Below are 22,750 nucleotides of genomic sequence, written 5' to 3' on the forward strand. Positions count from 1 at the left end.
TGAGACCGGATCCGCGTGTTTGCAAAATTCCTCAGTAGTAACGCTCGCGACCCTTCGTAACACTCGCGATCCTTCGTAACGCTCGCGATCCTCGTAACGCTCGCGACCATCAAGTACACCTTTTTTTTTTGTTAAAATCTAAAACCGATTTCTAGTTATGTAAAACTGAAAATTTTTGTGCTCATCATTGCTCTGATACCATATGTAAATTAAATTACATGATATGAGTACAAAACCAAAGATCATATGCATAACAACTAATCGTTACTTTAGTGAATGAGATTAACTTACCATCATCATGAACGACAACACTATGATCCATTGTGCCTTAATCCGAAGTCGCAAGGTGTTAAGCAAGGTCTTCGTTAATCACTACTCTCTGCTTTCTCAATGGACAGAAACTTACGCAAATAACTCGTAGTGATAACAGGGACGTTTACCATCTATATATAGAGAATCTTTAACCCTTAATAGTCCTTCCATTAAAGACATCTTGTAAGTTAAGTCATTTTATTTAGATTCCTGATTCAATACTGATTTGTAGTCTTTCTTCTAGACTTAAATTAGGATTCTTTACTATAATGATATAATACATAAAATCATTAGAAACTAGATTTGATACTATTTTTTTGTTTCCATGTAGAAACAGATTATGACATTAAACATGATAATCATATAATATGTGATATGTCCAAAATTGATCTAACAAAGAACGGCACGAAGAACAGGTTCGCGTCATCCGGATCCAAAAGCCTAACCACCGGTGACCCGACCCAGTCGGATTCGGCTTCAATAGGTACTTGAGCGACGAGACGTCGTCGGAGGGGCGGCCGTCGCTGGCGAGCGAGTGCTGCTCGATGATCCCGTAGGTGAAGCGGGTGAGAGGTCATAGAGGCAGACCTTGATGGAGGCGGAGGTGGAGGAGGAGAAGGACGAGGAGGGGTGGAGATTGAGGTCGGCATTGCGGGATGGTGGAGAGAAGAGAGCTCTATTTAGATTCATGTTTCGACCAAATTTCTAATCTTATTAGATTTGAAAATGTTTTAAGGGGTTTGGTGAAGTAAACGAGTGTAGAGATTTACGGCACTCGCACACGGCGTGCAGTGCATCACGTCGTTAATTTTTAAACAAAATTGCATGATTAACGACGCGCATTAAAAACACGCCGTAAATGAACTTCTTTCACGGCGTGCATCAATAGACGTCGTAAAAACTAAGTTTTCTTGTAGTGACAGCGCATGATCAATAGTTTCTTCCACCAAACGAGCAGTTGGCGTCGTGAGCAAAGCCGCCGACAGGTGTTGGATCTCAACTCGGATCCACACAAAGTCTAGAGGTACAACATTGATATCGGAGAAGCCAACATAATCGTTAATAAGGGTAAATTCCTCCTATAGTACCTGATGTTTGGCTACTTAATCAATTTGATACCTAATGTATGAAAACTGACAATTTGGTACCTAAAGTTCTCAAATTTAGGCCATTTTGGTACTTATGTCAATTTTGACCATATTTTCAGGGTTATTTCCGTCATCCTATCTCAACTTTACTTCATTTTTTCATAATACCTCCAAATTGTCTTTAAATTATCACTAAAAATTTGATAACTCATCTACTTAGTATCTGTGATGATTTACGTATATAATTTTTCATAATGTAGCTATCAATCTAAATTAATTTTAATTATAAGTAATTTAAAAAATATATTTTAATAAAAAATTACAATTGCATAAAGGCAATTTATTTCCTTTGCAGAAAATAATTAGGATATAATAAGTATATTAAGAAAAAAAATTATTTTCGATATATGCGAAGTAGATGCTAAGTGGAGTAAATATATCAATTTAATTATCTCCAAAGAGAGATAATTATAGAAAGAAATGAAAAAAATGTGAATTTAATGAGTTTAGGGCTAGAATGACGAAAATAACCCTAAAAATATAATCAAAATTGATAGAGGTATCAAAATGGCTTACAAATGAGAACTTCATGTACCAAATTGTTTGTTTTCATACATCAGGTATCAAATTGTCCAAATAGCCATACTTTAAGTATCATAGGAGAAATTAACCATCATTAATAATGATCATAGCACATTGAAAACTCCATGGCCCTCCTTCTTGACTTCATGTAAATCACGTTTAGAAGCAAACGCGAACAGGTAACGATCTCCTCTCGCTGACACTTCAACAGGAACAAATACTCATGTGGGATTGTACTGCACCTCGAAAAGAATCGAAGGCAACATATTGAAGCATATTCAGCCTACCAACAAGGTAGAATCGGGGGAGCAACAAACCCCTTGTCCGGGCAACAGAGGTCGCCAAGATCCACAGGTTCATCATGGTGATCGAGGGAAAGCTTACAGTTTAGGCGAGCAGTCATGGAAGCAAGCTAAGCAGCCATAGCACAAGAGACACCGCACAACAGTTGGTTTTTTGAAATAAACCCTAACTCTAGGAATATACGCGAGGGAGAGAGCATTAGAGAGAAAAAACCTGGGAGCCGCGGTATATGGGTTCTGATATGAGAATTGAGCATGTTGCTGATGCATAAGAAAATTAAATCCAGTAGATTGGCCAATCACTCAATACATTAGTTACATAAACTTTTGCTTCTATTGATTGTTTAAACATGATATCAAATGCTAAATTGCTGAAAGTCCTATCTAGTTTACAGCTTCCGAAGTTATTGAAATTTGCATTTTTAAGTTGTTGTACTTGCATCTCGTCGTATACAATAGAATGGAGTTAACTTCACAAAAACTGTTCAATCATTTCCTAATTGTTCGTGTTAGAGTTAACTCTAATCGTCTTCCTAATGGTTCTTGTGGTTTTGCCTCTTTTTTTTTCTTTTTTTTTTCTGGTGGTATTACATCTAATTGAATTCTCCTCTCCAACTTCTCCAAGTGCAGGTGGAATCAGTGACTGTTAAATTGTTGATTTGAAAAAAATAGTCTCAGCCTGTTCAAAGGAGAGCAGCCTGTTTTAAGGAGAATCATATTTAGAGATAGGGTAAATTCCTCCTATGGTACCTGATGTTTGGCTACTTGGACAATATGGTACCTGATGTATGAAAGCGGACAATTTGGTACCTAAAGTTCTCAAATTTAGGCCATTTTGGTACCTCTATCAATTTTGACCATATTTTCAAGGTTATTTCCGTCATTCTAGTCCTAAATTCATTAAATTCACATTTTTCTTCATTTCTTCCTATAATTACCTCTCTTTTGAGATAATTAAATTGATATATCTAATCCACTTAGCATCTACTTCGCATATATCGAAAATAATTTTTTTTCTTGATATACTTATTGTATCCTAATTATTTTCTGCAAAGGAAATAAATTGCCTTTATGCAATTGTAATTTTTATCAAAAATTTTTTAATTACTTATAATTAAAATTAATTTAGATTGATAGCTACATTATGAAAACTTATATACGTAAATCATCACAGATACTAAGTAGATGAGTTATCAAATTTTTAGTGATAACTTAGAGGCAATTTAGAGGTATTATAAAAAAATGAAATAAAGTTGAGATAAGATGACGGAAATAACCCTGAAAATATGGTCAAAATTGACATAAGTACCAAAATGGCCTAAATTTGAGAACTTTAGGTACCAAATTGTCCGCTTTTATACATCAGGTACCAAATTGTCCAAGTAGCCAAACATCAGGTACCATAGGAGGAATTTACCCTTAGAGATAAGGCACCCAGAAAAGGACTTGAGATTTTTCCATTATCAGCACATAAAGTTGGGTACATGACCAAGAAATCCTCACTCCTCAGTATCATAAAAGAGGCACCAAATTAGGAATAAATTTGGTGCATATCAATACTTGAGGGGGGCTTGTAGATACAAAAATTGGTCATTCACTTCAGTGCCTATTCTACTGGGCTGGCTGTCACAAAAGGATTACACGTACTATGCCGTCTTCAATCTGCAATTTTGGTTCTCCTATGCCCTTGCATGTTCCCGGACCCTGTGGAAAATTGCATTTTCTACCAACCCTTTAGCTGATGGCCTCCAGTTTGGATTTGGATCCAACATGGCCTGAAATTGAAACAAGAAGATGCACTCAGCAACTCCATTAATAAAGTATAATAGGATCCTATATGCACCTTTCCTTTTACCAGATTTATTTATTTAATAAGCTTACGGGATGGAACATTACTACACATGAAGCAACTTATGTAGAGTTTCTTATTCTATAACTACTTGCAATTCTTGAAATAAACCAAATGAATGATATTACTGCATATCTATGATATGATAGATATCAGTAAACAGTATTTTATTTCAAGATTTGGAGCAAAAGTAATAACAGAAGAGAAGCTGAAAATCTTAGTTCACATATTCTCGTTTTGTAAATACTGGAGAGATTCATTCCTTAGCAGAAGAACCACACAAGTGACAACTTCACAATCATCATAAAGGAAAGCCAACAACTAAAGAAGAGTACCTTGAGTAAGTTCTGAAACTGAAGGGAGTAACTAGGAAGCAGTGGCAATTTTCCCTTCTTAAGATTAAAGGTTTGAGGTCCATCTACTGGTAAAGGTGAACCTCTAATAAGCTCATAGATAGCAACTCCCAATGAGAATATATCAGCCTTGTCAAGATTGTCATGGATCTCATTCAGAATCTCTGAAGGCATATAGCGAGCGTCACCCTCTTCAATTGGTAGGCTTTTATCAAGTAGAGTTGCACATCCAAAATCACCAAGCTTATAAATACCATTTTTCACATATATGTTATCTGGTTTTACATCTAAGTGAGCTATTCCTCTCTCGTGCATAAACTGCAAGGCTTTTGCAATCTGTATATAATTGGATATCAGAAACTTGCACATGGTAACAGAAGCTTAAACTTAAACAGATTAAAATTGAATTCATATCAATGACTGTATGTGCATGCATTCATGGTTCTGTGATGCGTATATGTTACATTAGTTCTTGTTAATCATGAAGCAGTTCAGTGCAGCAGAATGGACTACTGAAAAGGCGTATTTATCAGCTTAAATTTCTATCAGGCATGTTTATCTGGGGTTTCTAATGTCGGTGCTTGTATAGCTATTGAAGAGTAGGGTCTGGTTAGGGCGTTCCATAAATTGTAATCATAAATATTATTCTCATACTAGAAAAATAAAGTACTGTTATTGTTGGTTAGCTTTCATTTCACATCTTTCAACTCTAACTTCTTTGTCCATTCTCAGATCCTAAAATCTGCATTCTAGCCAATTGTTGTGGGACAATTAAACAACCAAAGCCTACAGATCTTCACCAATGCTGAATATACAAAACATCATATACATGTTCAGGGAAATATCTTATGTTCTGGTGAGGAGGAGCAACACTAGAAATTAGGCATAGGAATGTTTGGATTCAGAGAATTAGAAAAAGGAAAATCCTATGTTTAGCAATTCTGTCTATTTTGAAGTGTGAAGATCTATGAGTTCTGGCCTGAGGTAAAAATGTATCCACGCACCAGTAATATCTAGGAGTATATTTGACACCATTTCATGTTTACAATATATTGCATGGGTTACTATGAAATTTCAAATGAGAAGCTTATAAACAAAATCACACAAACCTGATACAAGGCTACCAAAACCTCTCCCTCTGTGAAATTTCTGGATAAATTGTTTACACATAAGCTGTGATCACATAGCTCCATCTGGATGTAGAGCTTCTCATTTTCAAACCAAGAAGTACAGTACCCAACAACATTTGCATGGGATCCTGAAAGAAGGCAACAGGTTAAAACAAGTAAATGATACTGATGTAAAATAATTTGATGAAAAGAACAAGTACAATAAAGTGAAGAACAGCATACCCAGAGCTGCTAAGCATTGAACTTCCATCAAAGCTTTTCTCCTGTAAAAAATATAAATTACTATGCATAATTAAACCAAATGGCTTCAATATACGTATAGTATAACTAAAGCACAACCTTTCTGTGTCCAGATGCAATTGCCTAATGCTTTGCTTCACAGCATACAAGCAACCATCAATTCGATTCAAGACTTTAAAAACATGGCTGAAGTTCCCCACCCCGATTTGCTGGAGGAAAGCAAATTAAAAGAAGATTAACCAAACAGATAATAACTACACATTTTAGAATCAACTCAAATCATTAGTTCTCAGTTTCTGAAGTTTGTGTAATTCATTATATACCTCAATCTCATGAAAATCAGCACGATAACGTGAAAGGCCATTTCCGTCCTTCATTGCAGGTAAAAAAGCTGGACATTGCATCAAAATATGTTTTAGAGTATGAAGATTGAATACAAAGCATCTTTAGCAGCAAACAACAAGCCTTCAGATCCATTAGACCATTTTAGCACATTGTAAATGCATTTTAAGGGTTCCTAGTAATGTCTTCATACTATTACATTGAAGAACACCACTTTAACAACCAACAAAAGAATACCTGCACATTTTGATCTTTGGTTGCCAAAGGGATCAATCTCCATCTGTGAAGCATCCTTCAAATATGGATTCTTCAAGCACGGAGGTGGCATAACCCGGCAGCGTAAAGCAACCGCAGATTGAGAAACATAATTCATTGTCTTCTTTACTTCAGTTAATGATGTGTTCCCTATCTCAATATCTTCTATCCCAACCGCATCTTTCCCCAGCTCCTGGTTCCCAAACAAAGTGGGGCTAAGATTCGACGAGATAACATCTGCATCAACCATTGATGTCCAATCACTAAACCCAATTGCTAACATCACACATTACCCAATAGCTTTTCACAAACTCCACACAATCTAGTCACTTAAAAAAACAATAATACAGTAAAATTCCAGTGTAGTCTTACAATGTCCCTGTCGACGCCTCTTGCATTTTGCTGTAGTCTTCTCCGGAGATTTGGGGCAAGGGATGTTTTCCTGTACATTACCCATTTCAAAGACAACTAAATAAACTTCAACTACTCGGCTTGAGTTCAAGTGAAGAAACCCAACCAATGTTACCTTAGTGCAATCGAATCCATTGAATGTGTTCTGATTTTCCGGGGTTATGTAATCTGGAGTGCTGCATTAATCAGAACAAATACTAATTTTAAACTTAACTCCAACAAAACAAATACTCCAAAATTGAGGTTGGCATATGGAAATTTTTGATACCAGAAGAAGTCCTGGCTGAGAATGCCGTCCTTGTCATCCGAGCTGGGATCCACGTCAGCACCGAGAGCCGAAGAAGAAGGAAGACCGGAGTCGAGAAGGGACTGGAATCGAGCTGGATCGGAATTGGTGAACGATGACTGGTGGGGGCTTTCACTCAGGTGAAGCCTTTCCAGTGGTCCCTTCATTGCGCTCATCTTCTTCTTCTAGCTCCGGTAGGGTTTCGCCCCAATTCTCCAGTCTCCGAGTCGAAGAACCACTACTTCTTCTTCTTCTTCGCCTCTTTGGCTTCTCTTGGTTCTTAAAATATTAAAGAAAGGGGAAGAAAGGAAATTAAATAAAATTTTGGGGTTTATGGGATAATTTCGTAGTGGAAAGTAATTTAAATCGCGCGGGATATTTCTAAAGCGGGAGTGATCCGGTGAAGCAAGGCGTAGTGTAAACTTAATCAGTTAATTGATATGTACGGACTGTTTATAAGTCAATGGGTTTTGCGTTGAATTGTATTAGTGGTGTGTGGTTTGATGTAAAGGAGTAGGTGATACGTGATGGGCTGCGTAACAGAGTGATATGGGGCCGTGCCCGCTCCGGAGGGAAATAAAAGCGTTTCAAAATTAGGGCGCGGTAGCCGAAGAGGGAGATGATTATTTTATTAGATGTGTGGATCCAGCTGAGATGGATCAGTGCATAGTGGGCTGCATTACACCAATAGAAGCATACATTCCAGTAATTCAGTCGGTGTGCTTATGATATTATTATTTTTGGTACTGACACCTGCTTATGATTTTGTGGGTGAATCCTGTTTTTTTCTTCTTGTAATTTACGAGTATTGCAACTCGATGACTAGGATGAGAATACTACTTTTTTTTTATGAAAATATAGAAATTAGAAATCTCAAGAACATATCTCTCGCTTAATCTGTTGAGAACAAAAAAAGAAAATACAATTTAAATCTTGGTTTAATTCGTTTAGATCCTACATGGAACTCTCAAATATGAAATCATTTTGTCTCATAAACTTTTAATCGATATTGGTAAGCTAGTTATACTAATTTTTTAAGTTTTTAACTATGAAATGAATTTGTAAAGATCTTCAATCCACGTCCTTTTTTTATAAAGAATAAGTGTTATCTTAGTTTTTATAGGGACATAATAATCAAATAGAGCTATTGCTCAGACGACTCAGTTGCGGATTCACATTTGGGGCATTTTCATAGCTTGTATTCAAACACAGTACCTTAAACAATTTTATTACCCACTCTATTCATGCATTTGTGAATGCGAAAAGAAAATAACAAGCTTCTCACTTTAACCAACACGTTTTATTTTCAATCAATCATTTTACGGTATTTTTTTTTTAAGAATGAATCATTTTTATTTCATGATGTTAGTGATGATGAAATTCACGAGGTTTGTACAATATCAATGTGATACGATCTATGATAACTGATACTTCAAAAATCGATGTATCACATTCATGAAAAATAAAATTATTTCTAATTGAAAATTAAAAAATAAAAATTATAGCATTTGAGTCGTTTACTTACTGGATAAATTTTCTGTAATGGACCGGCCCAGGCCAAAACCAAACCGTTCAAAACTTGAAATCAATTAACAGTGACTGGGCGACTAATGAAGAAAGCTCTACAATGGCGGCAGAACCCTCCCTCTGGTAAATTACCCACCTCGCCAAAAAGAAATATGAAGAGCCGGCTCCGAAAGACGTAGATTCAGACGGCGCGCATGGCTTGGTTTCAGACAATTCCAGATTCTGATCAGAGCATTTCCGGTAAGTCCCCCATTTCGATTATCGCAATATTATATATAGAAATTACTGGGTAAAGTGTGTTTGTTTCATAACCCCGTGCAGATGAGGAAGAACCGGACCCAAATCGCGCGAACAAATCCGATACTGGACAGAAAAAGGTTCAATTTTCTGTTTGGTTGAATTTCTTGATGCTTGATTGTGGGTAATTCATGTATTGTGCTTTGTTCGATTATTTGCTTATAGATTTCCATTACTTGACAGGAATTCTTACAAATTTCATCACGGCTAGAATTGCTCAAAGGTATTTTAGTTTTGTCTGTGCTTGTTTTGGATCTTTTAAACATCGGTGTTGTTTGTGTTGAAAAGGTGTGGGTGCAGGTGCGAGTGCGAATGCCAAGGACTGCAAGTTGGAAGATGAAGTTAGCTCTGACGCTGAGGTAGGCATTATCAGTCCGATTTTTGTGAGATATATGTTATTTATATGTGTTGTGTATTTTGGTCTAACTGGAAGGCAGTAATGTGCTCGCAATGCGTTTGTGGAAAGGTGAACAATGGGGTGACAAAAGTTTCTGTTAGTCATGGTGCTATAGAGTTGCGAAAAGGGGATGTTCATAGTTTCTGGAGTGATAAACAAGATGAGTTGTTCTCGTGGTCTGCTGCAAGTAAGGAAGCTGAGGCGCTCATCCGTCTGAACGAAAAAACTTCTTGCTCATCGTCACGGTCTGGTTACTCCGATGTGAAAAACTCGTCCAAAGGTAGAGTCGACTGATTTGAAATGTTGTCACTGATGCTTTGTGTTCATTGTTTCATAAGCGTCTGGTTAAGGTTTACAGTCAACTGTTGTAGGAGCTAAAGGCAGAGGAAAACCAAAATTTTCATTCCGTTTTCCGTCACACAAGGATGGAACATCATCACATTCTACATCTAAGAATGACAGTGTGGTGTCATTCAAGGTTCAAGAACTTCCTGAGTGGTTAGATGCAATTGAGCCTCGAAATGAAGATCATTCAGATGTTGAACCTATTGAGGATATTCAGCAGGAAGACGAATTGGAGATTGTGCTTAGAAATGAAGAACATTCAAATGTTGAACTTCTTGAGGATATTTCTGGGGAGGAGGAGAGTGCATTAGAGGTTATGCCTTTGGAAACCAAGGCTTTTGGGCATGGATGTATGGGGCAATCAATGGCTGAGCTTCTAGATGGTCTTCAAGATAAGGCAACTATTTTGAGAGGACATTCTAGAAAGGTTTTTATCTTCTATTGTTTCGCTTCCTTTCTCCTGTTACAATTTTCTTTCCTTGTTTGAAACTGTTGTTGGCTTCAGTATGCTAGAAAAAGACGTAAAAGGGAGGAGCCCATTGTGAAGTATGAATCTCCTCTGGAAGATAGAATTATTGACAGTGAAAGCTCTCCCGAGCGCTTGGGTCATGAATTGTCTAGTGATAACAAGGTAATTCTTTACCGTTACTACTTTACAATCTCTTTCTTCTTAAAGTGTTACTGTATCTAATGTTTTCTTTAACAGATTGATGATCAAAGTTTGAAGCTTGTTAATCCAGATATGAAGAGGCAGACATTGGTAGATCGATTTCAGGAAGCTATGAGTGACAGAGTCATTGTTGCAGTGCCCAAAACTATGAAGTAAACAGTGTTATTTGTAGTTGATCCTATTAAATTAAGTGACTCTGGACTGATTAGTGAATGTGCTGATTGCAGGAGCGGACTGTTTGGGAAACTGCAGCGAGTGCTGCAGAGTGAGAGAGATAGTGATATGAATTTCTTGAAGAAGATCCAGGAGGGACCAAGTGAAAGTAGTAACGTCGTGCAATGACTGAATTTTTTTTTTTCTGTTTTGTTTCAAATAAATATTTAGCTCGTGAAAACTAATATGCATAGGGGCAGATTGCACTAAAAGGTTTGGAAAGTCATTGTTGTACTTCTACAAATCCAAATATAAAAACTCTGCAGAATATATGGATTTACCCGTTGCCTATCTTCTTTTCCTGATTTTACCTCAGATGAACCAAACTGCATGGATGTGAAAATTCTTTCTAAATATCTGGATGCAAAGCTTACAGTGTGTCACTGCTCCTTCGGCAATAACTCAGAGGTTCTGTCACTAACTCGGAAATAGGGTATAGTGACTATAGTCCAACGATTTTTTATAACCAGAAAAATTCTAGCCACTGGTAGACTGGTAGTAGTTTACATGACATTTCTTAGATGTACTTCAACCTGCATATTTTAATTGCATGCATGTAAATGTATTATTTCTTACGCCGAAAAATTAAATTGTTTATTTATTTCTGCAGAATCTCTCATGGCCAGAGATCCGTGAAGAAATGGCTGATGAAAGACCAGAAAGGATTATTATTTTCAATCCACGAGTTTGCAATGATATTGACTTAGATATTGGGAAAATGATTCGTCTTCACGCTCCATGGTATGATTAATGATTCTTCTGTGTTTTGCATTACTGCATCGAATGATTAAAAAATACCACCAGTGTTTACTTGTTTGGTTATTGCCTATTTTTGTATCACATTACTGCATTAAAAGCATAAATAAATTAACTGAAGAATGTTGGATGAATCCTGTGCAGGAAGGAGATTTGTGTGGGCACTGATCAAAACATAATCCTATCGACATATTTCTCCGACATTTCATTGTAAAGTTCATGTTTATCTAGGACCTCAATTGTCACGATGCATAGCAGAACTCCTACCCTTCTATTAGATATGGTAACAAACCGGCCTTACAGAGGTGGTCGAGTTGAAGTATTAGTTTAAGGTTGCATATCCCATTCATGATGAGACCTTGAGCTGCAAAAGGAACGACATCCATCAGCCTGAGCACCACCACAGCCATCCAAAATGGTGCTGCCAGAAGAAGAATGAATTTTGTCTTCTGATGAACGCTGCTGTTGTCTTCTGGGGGCAGAGATGTCCGAGGCAAGCAGGTTCAGGTGCTTGCTATGAAGACAGGGTTTAAGGAATTTACTTGGCAACAGATGAATGATACGTTGTTTTAGATAATTGAGTGGTTCAGACATAGACTGATAGACCCTGAATCACAGTCAGTTATATGGTCTACATTTTAGAAAACTAGATGTAGACGTCTGAAAATGATAACTATGTTCTATTGATTGACTGGATTCCACATTTCCACTCTCAACACATTTGAATTCCACTGTTACCATCACTCTTTATTGCCGGTGTTCTTTCTTCACAATTGTGATGCACACTAGCACGCAAAACCCTGAAGGCCTGAAATTCACCATCAATCTGCTGTGATCTTTCTATCAATGCAGAACTGCGATCAAAAATATGCTACACAAGACAACCACCAACAAGGTCGTTGTAGTATAGTGGTAAGTATTCCCGCCTGTCACGCGGGTGACCCGGGTTCGTTCCCCGGCAACGGCGTTTTTTGCAAATCATTTTTTAATATTTTGTTCACTGCTCTTTTGTTCCATTCCCTTTCTACATCGCGTGGTGTGGACGCGACAGGCAACCCCGCTTCTACCGTGTAATCTAATCAACGAATCAACGTCACCTGCGAAACCCTACTCCTTAATCAAAACCACCATTCCTAAAACCAAAGCCACCTAAAAGACGTAATTACCCTCTCCTTCCTCCATATTTTCCCATACACTCCCATTTCTTATACACAGTCCGCAAAAGGCGCAAACTGTCATTTCCCTCTCCCTCCCCTCTTCTCTGAGTTCTCCTCTTCGATCAGTTCGAACTTGACCCCTCGGAAACCTCCAAAATCCAATCCACATCCTCCTCCGATGGCCACCCTCTCCGCCTTCTCTCAGCCCTCCTGGCCTGACCCCAGCGCCGCCGCCTTCCTCACCGATCCCACCGACCCCGACGAGTCCAACCCCCCTCCCGACGACCACGACCCCCAATCGCCTCCTCCAAACCCTAACCTCCACAACAACAGCGCCAACGACGCCTTCTCGCCGGACCCGGCCTTCCCGCCGTCGCGCTCGCCTCCGTCGCTGTACCACCTCTCCTTCAACCAGGACCAGGCCTGCTTCGCCGTCGGCACCGACCACGGCTTCCGGATCTACAACTGCGACCCCTTCCGCGAGCTCTTCCGCCGCGACTTCGACAACGGCGGCGGAATCGGCGTCGTGGAGATGCTATTCCGCTGCAACATCCTCTCCATCGTCGGCGGCGGGCCCGATCCTCAGTACCCGACCAACAAGGTCATGATTTGGGACGATCACCAGGGCCGGTGCATCGGCGAGCTCTCGTTCCGCTCGCTCGTGCGGTCCGTGCGGCTCCGGCGGGACCGAATCGTCGTGGTTCTGGAGCAGAAGATATTCGTGTACAATTTCGCCGACTTGAAATTGCTGCACCAAATTGAGACGATTGCAAACCCTAAGGGGCTGTGCGCGGTGTCGCAAGTGGCCGGGTCGCTGGTGCTGGTTTGCCCGGGACTGCAGAAAGGGCAGGTTAGGGTTGAGCATTATGCTTCCAAGAGGACTAAGTTTATTATGGCTCACGATTCCAGGCTGGCTTGCTTTGCTCTGACGCCGGACGGCCAGCTGCTGGCCACAGCGAGCAGTAAGGGGACGCTCATTCGGATTTTTAATACACTTGATGGCAGTTTGCTTCAAGAGGTATGCTTTCAATTTCGTTCAATTCAATTCATTGATAAGATTGTGACTCCGAAGTTCTTGAGTATGATAAATGTGGCATTATGATATTGATGAATCAATGTTGTGTTATACAAATGTAGCTTCAAGTTCTTGAATTTTGATGTTTTTTATTGTCATTATGCGTGTCAATTTATGGATTTTATGCTTGTTTTCGAGATCCCCAATGTAAGTGTATATTCTGATCACGAATTTGTGCTAGACTGCTAGCATTGATTGTGCTTCACTTTCCTAGGTGGTGCAGGGATCTAGAGTGAACAGGTTCAATACAAAGTTACGGCCTTGAATGTGTCTTTTTATGGTTATTTCACAGTAGACGGTTTTTTCCCCACTTGCTTTTATATGAACTTGAAGGGGGACACCTCTCTTGGAATTCTGATTTGCTCAAGTCTTTTAGAAATATGATCAATTGTGACAATAAGATTTTGGATGAAAACGTTAATTAAATACAAATGCAGGTAAGGAGGGGCGCAGACAGGGCTGAAATCTATAGTCTGGCATTCTCTTCTACTGCCCAGTGGCTTGCAGTCTCGAGTGATAAGGGAACAGTCCATGTTTTCAATCTGAAGGTTAATTCTGGATCAAGTGGAAATGAGATGCGTACTTCCTCTGATGCAAATATAGTTTCTTCATCATCAAACTCGTCTCTTTCGTTCATCAGAGGTAAATGTTCCCTTTTGTTTGTCGTGTCAATATTCTATCTGCACTGTAAAACTGTATTTATGGTGAACAAATGGGTAGCACACGAGCACCTAAGATTTCTGTTTTCTTAAGGTGTAAAATGCTGGTGATTCATATTTTTATCAAAACCAAAATAATTTGTTTTATAAGGATTGATTTGGTGAATATCAACCAAAGAAGTAAGATCTATGTCATGTGCAAAATGTCACTTAAACTGATAATCAGAAAAGCTAGCAATTCGACATGTAGTAAAGCATAAATTCCCAAGTAGCAAAGTAAGCACCACTGGATTTTGAATGCAAAGCCTCACATGGAGTAGTTCATATCTCATTGTGAACCTAAACTTTTTGGTGAGAAGACCTCAGCATTCTCTGATTTATCTTCTTTTTTTTTTTTGCTCAGAAGTAACTAGACATGTAAATGATGCAGTCTCTGTTTTTTTTTTTCTCTGATATTTTTATGCGGTCTCTTTCAATTGTAATACAAACTGGTTTACTTGCACCGATGGATCTGAGTCATGTTTATACTTGCAGGTGTATTGCCTAAGTATTTTAACTCGGAATGGTCGGTAGCTCAGTTTCGCTTACTGGAGGGTTCTCAATACCTTGTTGCTTTTGGCCATCAGAAGAATACAGTGGTCATTCTTGGCATGGATGGAAGGTGAGAAACTAAACTGTATTTAGAAACTAATTAGGGTGAGTGTAGAAGCCAGTTTTTTTTTACTCAAGTTTCACAGTATGGTGGTCTGTGGACCATATCTGTGAGATGTACAAGGTCTCTCATCTTAATAAGTTGCATTGGGACTGAATATATTGAGTCTGGAATGTCAATTGATGTGCAATTGAACTTCAATGCAGCTTCTATCGATGCCAGTTTGACCCAGTAAATGGAGGAGAGATGACACAGCTGGAATATCACAACTTTCTAAAGCCAGAAGAAGCCTTCTGAAAGTTGATTATTTATTTCTTCCGAGTTCATCCACATGGCCGCGGGGTTCATTTTACTTTTGTTTCTGTTGTATTGTTTTTCCTACTAGCTCTAGGCTACGGTTCCAACCATGTTGTAAATATGTATATCAGTACATATAACTATGCATGTATAAACTGTAAATTTGTGACTGTTGTACCATTATAAGAAAAAACAAAAAAATTAATCAATAAAGAAGTTGTATATAGTTTAATCTCTGACTCGAGTTTTTTTTATAATATCAAGTTGTGCTTGTGAATTTCAGTAGTTTTCTTCATTTGGATGGAAATTGTAATGGACCGTTGATTTTTTTTCCCCTCGGTTCTTTCACAGTAGTTTCACTAAATTTGGACTTTTATTTAGAATGATTCACCTTTCTGATTTTGCTAATCTTCTTCACTTGGATTTCTGTGTTTTGTTTAAAATTGAGATCAAGTCTCAAGATGTTGCCAAATGCCAATATTAAAATCTGGGTGCTGAAAGCTTTGTTTGACTGGGTTATATTTTTTACTGGGTAAAGAGGAAATAGTACACATTGAATAATGCAAACTTCTTGCAAAGGACACTAATTATTTTGAAGCCTGGGCTCTACTGCATGGTCCATTACCCCATCTGAAGGCAATGTGTGTCCGCCTTATCTTGAATTTTTGTTAGATTCCTTCTTATATGATTTTGTCAAATGATGCCTCTGATTATTCCTGAAATTGTTTGCTTGTGAATAGAATTATGTAACTCAATCAACAGGCCAGGTCTCCCAATAATTCGGTGTTTATGACTCGAATCCACGTCCTAACTCAATCAACTTGTCGCAGGATTTTGTGATATTACTTTGCCTCTGCGGCTCTCCTGTGATTGCCAAAAATCAAATAAAGCCATACTAAATGGTCCAAAGTTGATCTTGATTGATATTATACGATTATTAAAGAGTTTAAGCAAACCATTTTTTGGTTAGGCACAGGGTAGCGTCAAGGTATTGGGGTTTACAACAAACCATGTGCAAGATCCTGATTAAATATGCTGCAAGGCAAAATAGCCTTGGCTAGGTTGTGCCTAATTACTGTGGTTGGTCAGTACTGTTCTTATTTCTGAAACCAAGTTCAAATTAATTTATTTTACTGCAGTACTGGTTCAAATGGGCACGACACAGAGCATCTCAGAGCCCCCAAAGTCCCCAAAATCATATAAAGGGAGACCTTGGTGTCTAACACATCCTCACCACATAGAACTACTAGCTAGAAGTGGTTTCCTGCTAGTGATCTAACAATGGTGCTCAAGCTGCATGGACTTTCTGTGTCGACCAACACAGCTCGTGTAGTGGCTTGTCTACATGAGAAAGATGTCGATTTCGAGCTTGTTCCGATTGATCTTTTTGCCCGTGGAAACAAGGAGCCTTCTTTTCTTGCTAAGAATGTAAGTTTCCTTCCCATGAGTCACAAACTTTACATTTTCAACTGTGTGCTAAGTTAGCATCCCTTGAATTTCTGAAGATCAACAAAGAGTTCATTTCTGAAGTATCTACATCTCCTCTAGCTTTCGTTAATTGTCTCAAGTGTATATTTTAGCTTGATATACATTATTTCAAAACTAAGCAAACGGAATTATCATAAATGTTGCAGTATAATCGTGGATCTAATGCAGTCATGTAACTCGTATGTTTGTTCTTATTCCTCTATCGTGTAGCCCTTTGGCCAGATTCCGGTATTAGAAGATGATGACATCACTCTTTTTGGTAAGCAATATTTTTTTAGTAAGCAAATAGAAGCAACTGAACTAAACTTGTTTGCCAAGGCCTTACTATCTGTACGATATTTTTATGCCAGAATCTAGGGCAATCTCATCCTACATAGCAGAAAAATTCAAGGATACCGGTACTGATCTCGTAAGGCACGAAAACATCGGTGAAGCTGCGTTGGTGAAGGTTTGGACAGAAGTTGAGTCCCAACAATACCACCCAGCAATCTGTCCCATTATATACGAGTTTTTCGGAAAGCCAGTACAAGGATTGGAGCCAGACCAAGCAGTGATTGATGCCAATTTGGAGAAGCTAGAGAAGGTGCTCGATGTTTATGAGGCCAAGCTGAGCAGCAGCAAGTACCTTGCTGGTGATTTCTACAGCCTAGCTGATCTTCACCATTTTCCTTACACTTTTTATTTTATGAAGACTCCTTTAGGCTCAGCGATCAGTGATCGTCCTCATGTTAAGGCCTGGTGGGATGACATGACATCTAGGCCAGCTTTGAAGAAAGTTGCTGAGGGTATGACTTTCGGTGAGAATAAGTGAAGGAAATTAAGAAGTTGATTTTGAGTTCTTCTATATATGTATTGGATGGATGACAGCTTTGGAGGCAAATCAGTATGAATTGCTCTATATCTTATTGTATGATTCGTATCCAAACAGTTTTGATTTTAAATGTTGATGCCTTTCATCTTTTTGTTGAACACGTACAACTGTTCTCTTTAGAACCATGATATTGAAAGTAGCTAAATACAATCAACCTTTCATTCAGTTTGCTTACTGGAAGTATGGAACCCTATAAACAAGCCTATATTAAAACTGATCGTGCTATGCCTATGATTAGTTACAACTTTAGAAGTTGCGAGGGGAGATAGCACCAACCCAAACCAGAAATTGTTTTTTAGCTATTGGTGACATGCATTGTAAAACTTTGGAATATAATACCAAGTCCTCCTTGACTTGCGTTGTTTTTTTTAACGCGTAGAAGCCCTGTTAGGTTGGAGTGCTGCTCCTCCCTATATTATTACGAACTTTATTCAATACACGGGCCGTGTATTTACACGGGTCATCTTAGCGATTGATTTAAACACGTGGACCGAACTTTTGATCATTTGAGATCAAACTCCATTTGAGCAAAATAGTGGCGAGTGAAGATGAATAGGTTGACAAATTAAACAAATCATCTCTGGACCACAGCAAATTCTCATCATCTCAAGCCGAGATCGATCATCTCAAAAAAAAAACTTACATTTCCTGCAAAAACTAATGGAGACATGGAGTAAATTGAGTTTGTGGTTTTATCAGATATCATTGGGTGCAAGGCTAAGAAGAGGGAGATCATGCATCAGGTTGCTCCCTTCAGCATCTCTGATATTTGATGCAGAATAAAACCAAAGTCGTGCTCGATGTCGATTGTCGACGAAATCGAAGGAGAAAAAGGAGCAGCTGCCCTGGAGTAGGAGTGGCAGCGGTGTGGAGCAAGGATAGGACTTTGGAGGTTGTGCTCCCTGTCAAGGACGACGAGTTCGTAGTCGGAAGAGCTGGGCCTCTTGACGGTGAGGGAGAAGCTGAGGAAGAGATCTGTGGAGGGAACTCCATAAGAGATATTCAATTGGTGGCGGCGAAAGGTGGTGTGCTCTGGTGGCGGATGTGATGCAGGAAGAGATGAAGTAATCAAGGGCAGCGAAAGTCGAGATTTGGGCCAATGTCGAAGAGGATCTTGGCGGCGAGGGACAGCGGAGCAAGGATTGAGAGTTGAGTTTTGGTTTCAAGGTTTCGGGCATTCGGGTTTGGGTCTCTGGTCATATGAATGGGTTTAAAGTTAGGATTTAATTCAATTTATAATTATAATTTTGTTTAATAAATTATTATTTTTTCCTGTTAAATTTGTTAATAAATGCTACTAGTACATAAAGTAACTGTAACGACCCTAAAATTTCAAGCTTAAGAACTCAAAATTTCAAAGTCGTTAAACACTAAACAATTTCAATGAAATCGAAATCATTTAAAATGCACAGCGGATCATTACTGAGTTCTTAATACAACTCAGAAAACCAATTATTACAACTCAAATTTATAATTCAACATTACATAAGATGGAAATGTAATAATCCTCACAATCTCTCACAAAACTCACAAATAAATCCACACCAATTCTCACACACAAATCCACGCTAGAAACCTCACCACAAGCAGGATACGAACGACTTCGAGTCTCCGGAGTCGTAACTCAATCACCATTAATCAACACCTGCGGAATTATCCCCTACACCATCGAATTGGTGCACCGGGATTGTAAACACAAACCCAGTAAGCTTATAGCTCGTATGAGTAAAATGACAATATAATTCGCATATCAATATATACGAAAAATCACAAATCAACAAATATAAATGCCCTCATGAGTCAATGGACGGCCCATCTGGTTGTCCCAAAAATATATGAAATGAAAGTGCTCATGAGAAATCGGGCAACCCTTCTGGTTACCCAAAAACATTTTAAACTACGGGTACTAATGAACGCTGGTACACATCTGTTACCCCTCACGTAGTACACCGCTGATATTGGGTAACCACCCGCTACCCAATATCCAAAACAATCTGAGTACTCATGAGCCGATAACCACCCGTTACCTCACATGCAGTACTCCGGCAGACATACTAGAGCTCTAACTGTATCGTAACTTTCGCCCGGCCAAAGGCTAGGTTCCGACTTGCCAAACACGTACAATAATCTCACATCATATTGTACAAAAATCAAGTCCGAAGACAAATCAACATTTTAACAATCTCCATGTTAAAATTCACGTACAATAATCTCACATCATATTGTACAAATCAAAATCACATATTCGATAAAATCTTGTCATCGAAATGACATCATCACGATAAAATCATAACAGTACATTATATAGCAAACTATATATATATATATATGTACTTATTTACCATTTATACAATAAATATATAATCCACTATATCATATACGTGTCATAATTCATAAACACGTTCGAAGACAAAACGTTTAACAAACACATATTAAAGTCACGTACAATAATCACACATCATATTGTACAAATTAATTCACATGCTCGTCATATAATTCTCGTCATCGAAATGACCAATTCCAATGAATTTATAACAGTATATAATATAGCAAACTATATATATAAGTACTTATTTACCATTTATACGAATATATATATTCCACTATATCATATACATGTCGTATTTCAATATTTAAAACTCTTGCAAAAATCTTGAATTCACCACAAGGGTAGATTCGTAAATATGTGAGATTTTACTCACCTTATCGACTCGAGCGTAATTCTACAATTTCCGAAGATAATTATTTTCCTTGATTTATCGATCACCTTGAAAAGATAAGAAAAGAATTTAGAAACGTTTCGTATACCTTTAAATGCCGATACAGTAATTTTCGGTTTTACGAATTTACTGTTCGCTGAGTACTATTCACTTAGTACTATTCACTGTTTTACTATTCACGTATTTACTATTCATGTACTAATGTACAAATACACATCCAATACGTATCTCTGTACGAGTACATACTATTTACGTATTTCTGTACATATAAATACTATTCAAATGTACATACTATCTCAGTAAATAATAATTACCAAATTACCCTTCCAAAATTATTTTTTACCTTTATTAAAAGTAATTTACATTTACATTTACCGTACATAAATAAAATTTATATTTACCGTACGTAAATCACATTTTTACATTTACCGTACGTAAAATTAAATTACAAAATTACCCTTTTTCGGAAACACTGTGGCGGCGCGTGGGGTGCACTCGCCACCTCCGGCAGGCCGCGCGTGGCGCTCATGCGCCGACACCAGTCACAGCGCGTATCACGCCACCGCCGAGCCCATTCTCTTCTCCTTCCTCCCCTCTTCCTTCCCACGGCATCACATCGTGCCTAGGCACCACCATGCATTCACACGCGCCGCCTAAGGCGGCGACATCTCCTCCAAAACTCTCCTCCTCCAATCTCTTCCAAATCGCAACCAAACAACCACAAATCGACAATCAAGCATCACAACAACCTAATCATGCTAACCCTCACCTCAATCAAGCTTGGAGACCACCGAAGTTTGGCTTTGACACGACGGAGGAAACGTAACAACTTGGAGATGTTGGTGGAGCTCCGGCGCGGCGCGAGAGGGTGCGTCCTCCTTGGGGTTGCCTACGGGGGGTGGTGCGATGCCTCCTAGGCCGGCAGTGAGGACCACGTCTACCTGAGATGGGAGATCGGTGGTGAAGCCGAGAGGGAAGAGGGAGAATCGGGTGAGAGGGAGAGAGAGGCGGAGAGAGAGGAGAGAGAGTGTGGTTTCCAGAAATGGAAACCCTAATTACAAAAATGCCCTTTTTATACTCGTTTCCAAAATCGGAAACTAACTTCTGACGTTAATAACTTCCACATCCGATGTCCGATTAGAACGCGTCACATACTCACGAACTCATATCAACGAGCTCTACAACTTTCGTGAAGAAAGTTTTCGTAACCGAGCAACGGAATAAAAGTCGATATATAGGTTGCGGTAACGTCATGTTTTTCGATTTAAACGTTCCGAGAACGTTTCCGTTTTTAGTTTCGTAACGTCGCAACAATCACATTCATTCTAATTAAATTTCACAACTTGATAGATTCCAAATCAAACCAAACATTGTTCGAAAACTAGGGTTATTACAGTAACTCATTCTATTTATTTTATTTTTTATTTGAATTAATATAACATTGTGAGAACATAGTAATTTTCAGTGATTTTTTCAGGCTCTCCAGTTATATAAAAGGATTTTTCAAAGCTAAAAATAATTGAAGTCATTTAAAATTATTCTATGAGGTTATGACAGCGTCACATGATAGATTTTTAATTTTAAGTGGGTTTTTTAACTTCATAAAAGTGTTAGAAAATAGCTTGAGTGTTCTAAAATTTCTACAAAAATTACCACACTTTTAGAAAAATGTGATATATTCACCCATATAAAAAATTCAAGAAATTCATCATTGGGTGATATGGCTACTTTTATGATAAAAGGATGATAGATAATGCATACCTCTTGATTGACACCCAAATATTAATTAAAATTAGAGATTTTTGAGCCGTAGACACATTTCATTGTCAAGATGACATCCAAAGGTCGGATATATATTTTGATAAATATAGTCACATGATTATGACATGGCTACTATAGTTGCATGAGTTGGTTCTTAAATTTCATGCAAGTGTGTGTGTTTCTAAACCAATTATACTGAATAAATGAAGTTTTATAAAACTGACCGTAGGATGTCACCACTAATGTGAAATATGGTTACTGTAGAAAATTCAGTAGTTTTTATTAAATTTTAAGTCTTGATCCACTCACTTAACCTTATGTGTAATTCTTCCTATATAAGCGTAGCTAAGTCAAGTGGGGGTGAAAATTTAAATTTTCATTCATGTGTCAACAAATCGCATCCGCGTGAGAAATTTGTAATTTTTGGGGAATTTTTCGGACACCGTATCTATATATGAGGAATTTATTAAGTTTGAGAATAATGTCAGTTTTATGGCTTTAAGTGAGTTGTCATGTTTCTAAAACATTCTAAAATCCTTTAAAAAATTACTCGGTTGTTCACTAAATTCTCCAAAAATTACCACGCTCTCAGAAAAATGCGATATATTCGCCCATATAAAAAATTTGAGAAATTAATTGTCGGGCGATTATGGCTACTTTTATGACAGAATGATAATAAATAAGACATCTTGATCGAGATCTAAATATTAATAAA

The 22,750-nt window shown here is 38.2% G+C and overlaps 4 protein-coding genes and 1 non-coding gene across 12 annotated transcripts; 4 read left to right on the plus strand and 1 right to left on the minus strand.

The window, feature by feature from the left end:
- Nucleotides 1-3,703: 3,703 nt before the first annotated feature.
- On the minus strand, nucleotides 3,704-7,428 carry LOC126783061 (wee1-like protein kinase). The gene is made up of 10 exons (XM_050508444.1): nucleotides 7,133-7,428; nucleotides 6,980-7,040; nucleotides 6,826-6,895; nucleotides 6,436-6,690; nucleotides 6,180-6,247; nucleotides 5,956-6,065; nucleotides 5,839-5,879; nucleotides 5,596-5,744; nucleotides 4,469-4,822; nucleotides 3,704-4,059 (listed from the first exon to the last, which is right to left on the minus strand). Exons 1-10 carry the CDS (start codon nucleotides 7,324-7,326, stop codon nucleotides 3,964-3,966), a joined length of 1,398 nt encoding a protein of 465 aa, XP_050364401.1. The 5' UTR covers nucleotides 7,327-7,428; the 3' UTR covers nucleotides 3,704-3,963.
- A 1,285-nt stretch (nucleotides 7,429-8,713) lies between these two features.
- Nucleotides 8,714-12,081, plus strand: LOC126782720 (uncharacterized). Of its 8 annotated transcripts, none has more exons than XM_050508017.1 (12): nucleotides 8,714-8,917; nucleotides 8,999-9,054; nucleotides 9,158-9,197; nucleotides 9,275-9,333; nucleotides 9,441-9,651; nucleotides 9,743-10,143; nucleotides 10,222-10,347; nucleotides 10,423-10,538; nucleotides 10,614-10,711; nucleotides 10,916-11,007; nucleotides 11,210-11,340; nucleotides 11,500-12,081. In XM_050508017.1, the coding sequence occupies exons 1-12, from the start codon at nucleotides 8,872-8,874 to the stop codon at nucleotides 11,567-11,569; spliced, it is 1,446 nt and encodes a 481-aa protein (XP_050363974.1). In that variant the 5' UTR covers nucleotides 8,714-8,871; the 3' UTR covers nucleotides 11,570-12,081. The 8 variants fall into 8 exon arrangements, with proteins under 8 accessions (XP_050363974.1, XP_050363975.1, XP_050363972.1 ...); XM_050508018.1 differs by having other exon boundaries at nucleotides 9,281-9,333; XM_050508015.1 differs by having other exon boundaries at nucleotides 9,158-9,196; nucleotides 9,268-9,333.
- A 169-nt stretch (nucleotides 12,082-12,250) lies between these two features.
- On the plus strand, nucleotides 12,251-12,322 carry TRNAD-GUC (transfer RNA aspartic acid (anticodon GUC)). Its single transcript has one exon. It is a non-coding gene; the product is annotated as a tRNA-Asp (tRNA).
- A 254-nt stretch (nucleotides 12,323-12,576) lies between these two features.
- LOC126782197 (autophagy-related protein 18a) lies at nucleotides 12,577-15,428 on the plus strand. Its single transcript, XM_050507405.1, has 4 exons — nucleotides 12,577-13,530; nucleotides 14,025-14,229; nucleotides 14,781-14,907; nucleotides 15,105-15,428. The coding sequence occupies exons 1-4, from the start codon at nucleotides 12,691-12,693 to the stop codon at nucleotides 15,193-15,195; spliced, it is 1,263 nt and encodes a 420-aa protein (XP_050363362.1). The 5' UTR covers nucleotides 12,577-12,690; the 3' UTR covers nucleotides 15,196-15,428.
- A 915-nt stretch (nucleotides 15,429-16,343) lies between these two features.
- LOC126782203 (glutathione S-transferase F13-like) lies at nucleotides 16,344-17,654 on the plus strand. The gene is made up of 3 exons (XM_050507413.1): nucleotides 16,344-16,623; nucleotides 16,894-16,942; nucleotides 17,034-17,654. Exons 1-3 carry the CDS (start codon nucleotides 16,477-16,479, stop codon nucleotides 17,492-17,494), a joined length of 657 nt encoding a protein of 218 aa, XP_050363370.1. The 5' UTR covers nucleotides 16,344-16,476; the 3' UTR covers nucleotides 17,495-17,654.
- The last annotated feature ends 5,096 nt before the right edge of the window (nucleotides 17,655-22,750 follow it).

Source organism: Argentina anserina, chromosome 2 (genome assembly GCF_933775445.1).
Source record: "Argentina anserina chromosome 2, drPotAnse1.1, whole genome shotgun sequence".
In the NCBI taxonomy this organism is placed as follows: Eukaryota; Viridiplantae; Streptophyta; class Magnoliopsida; order Rosales; family Rosaceae; genus Argentina; species Argentina anserina.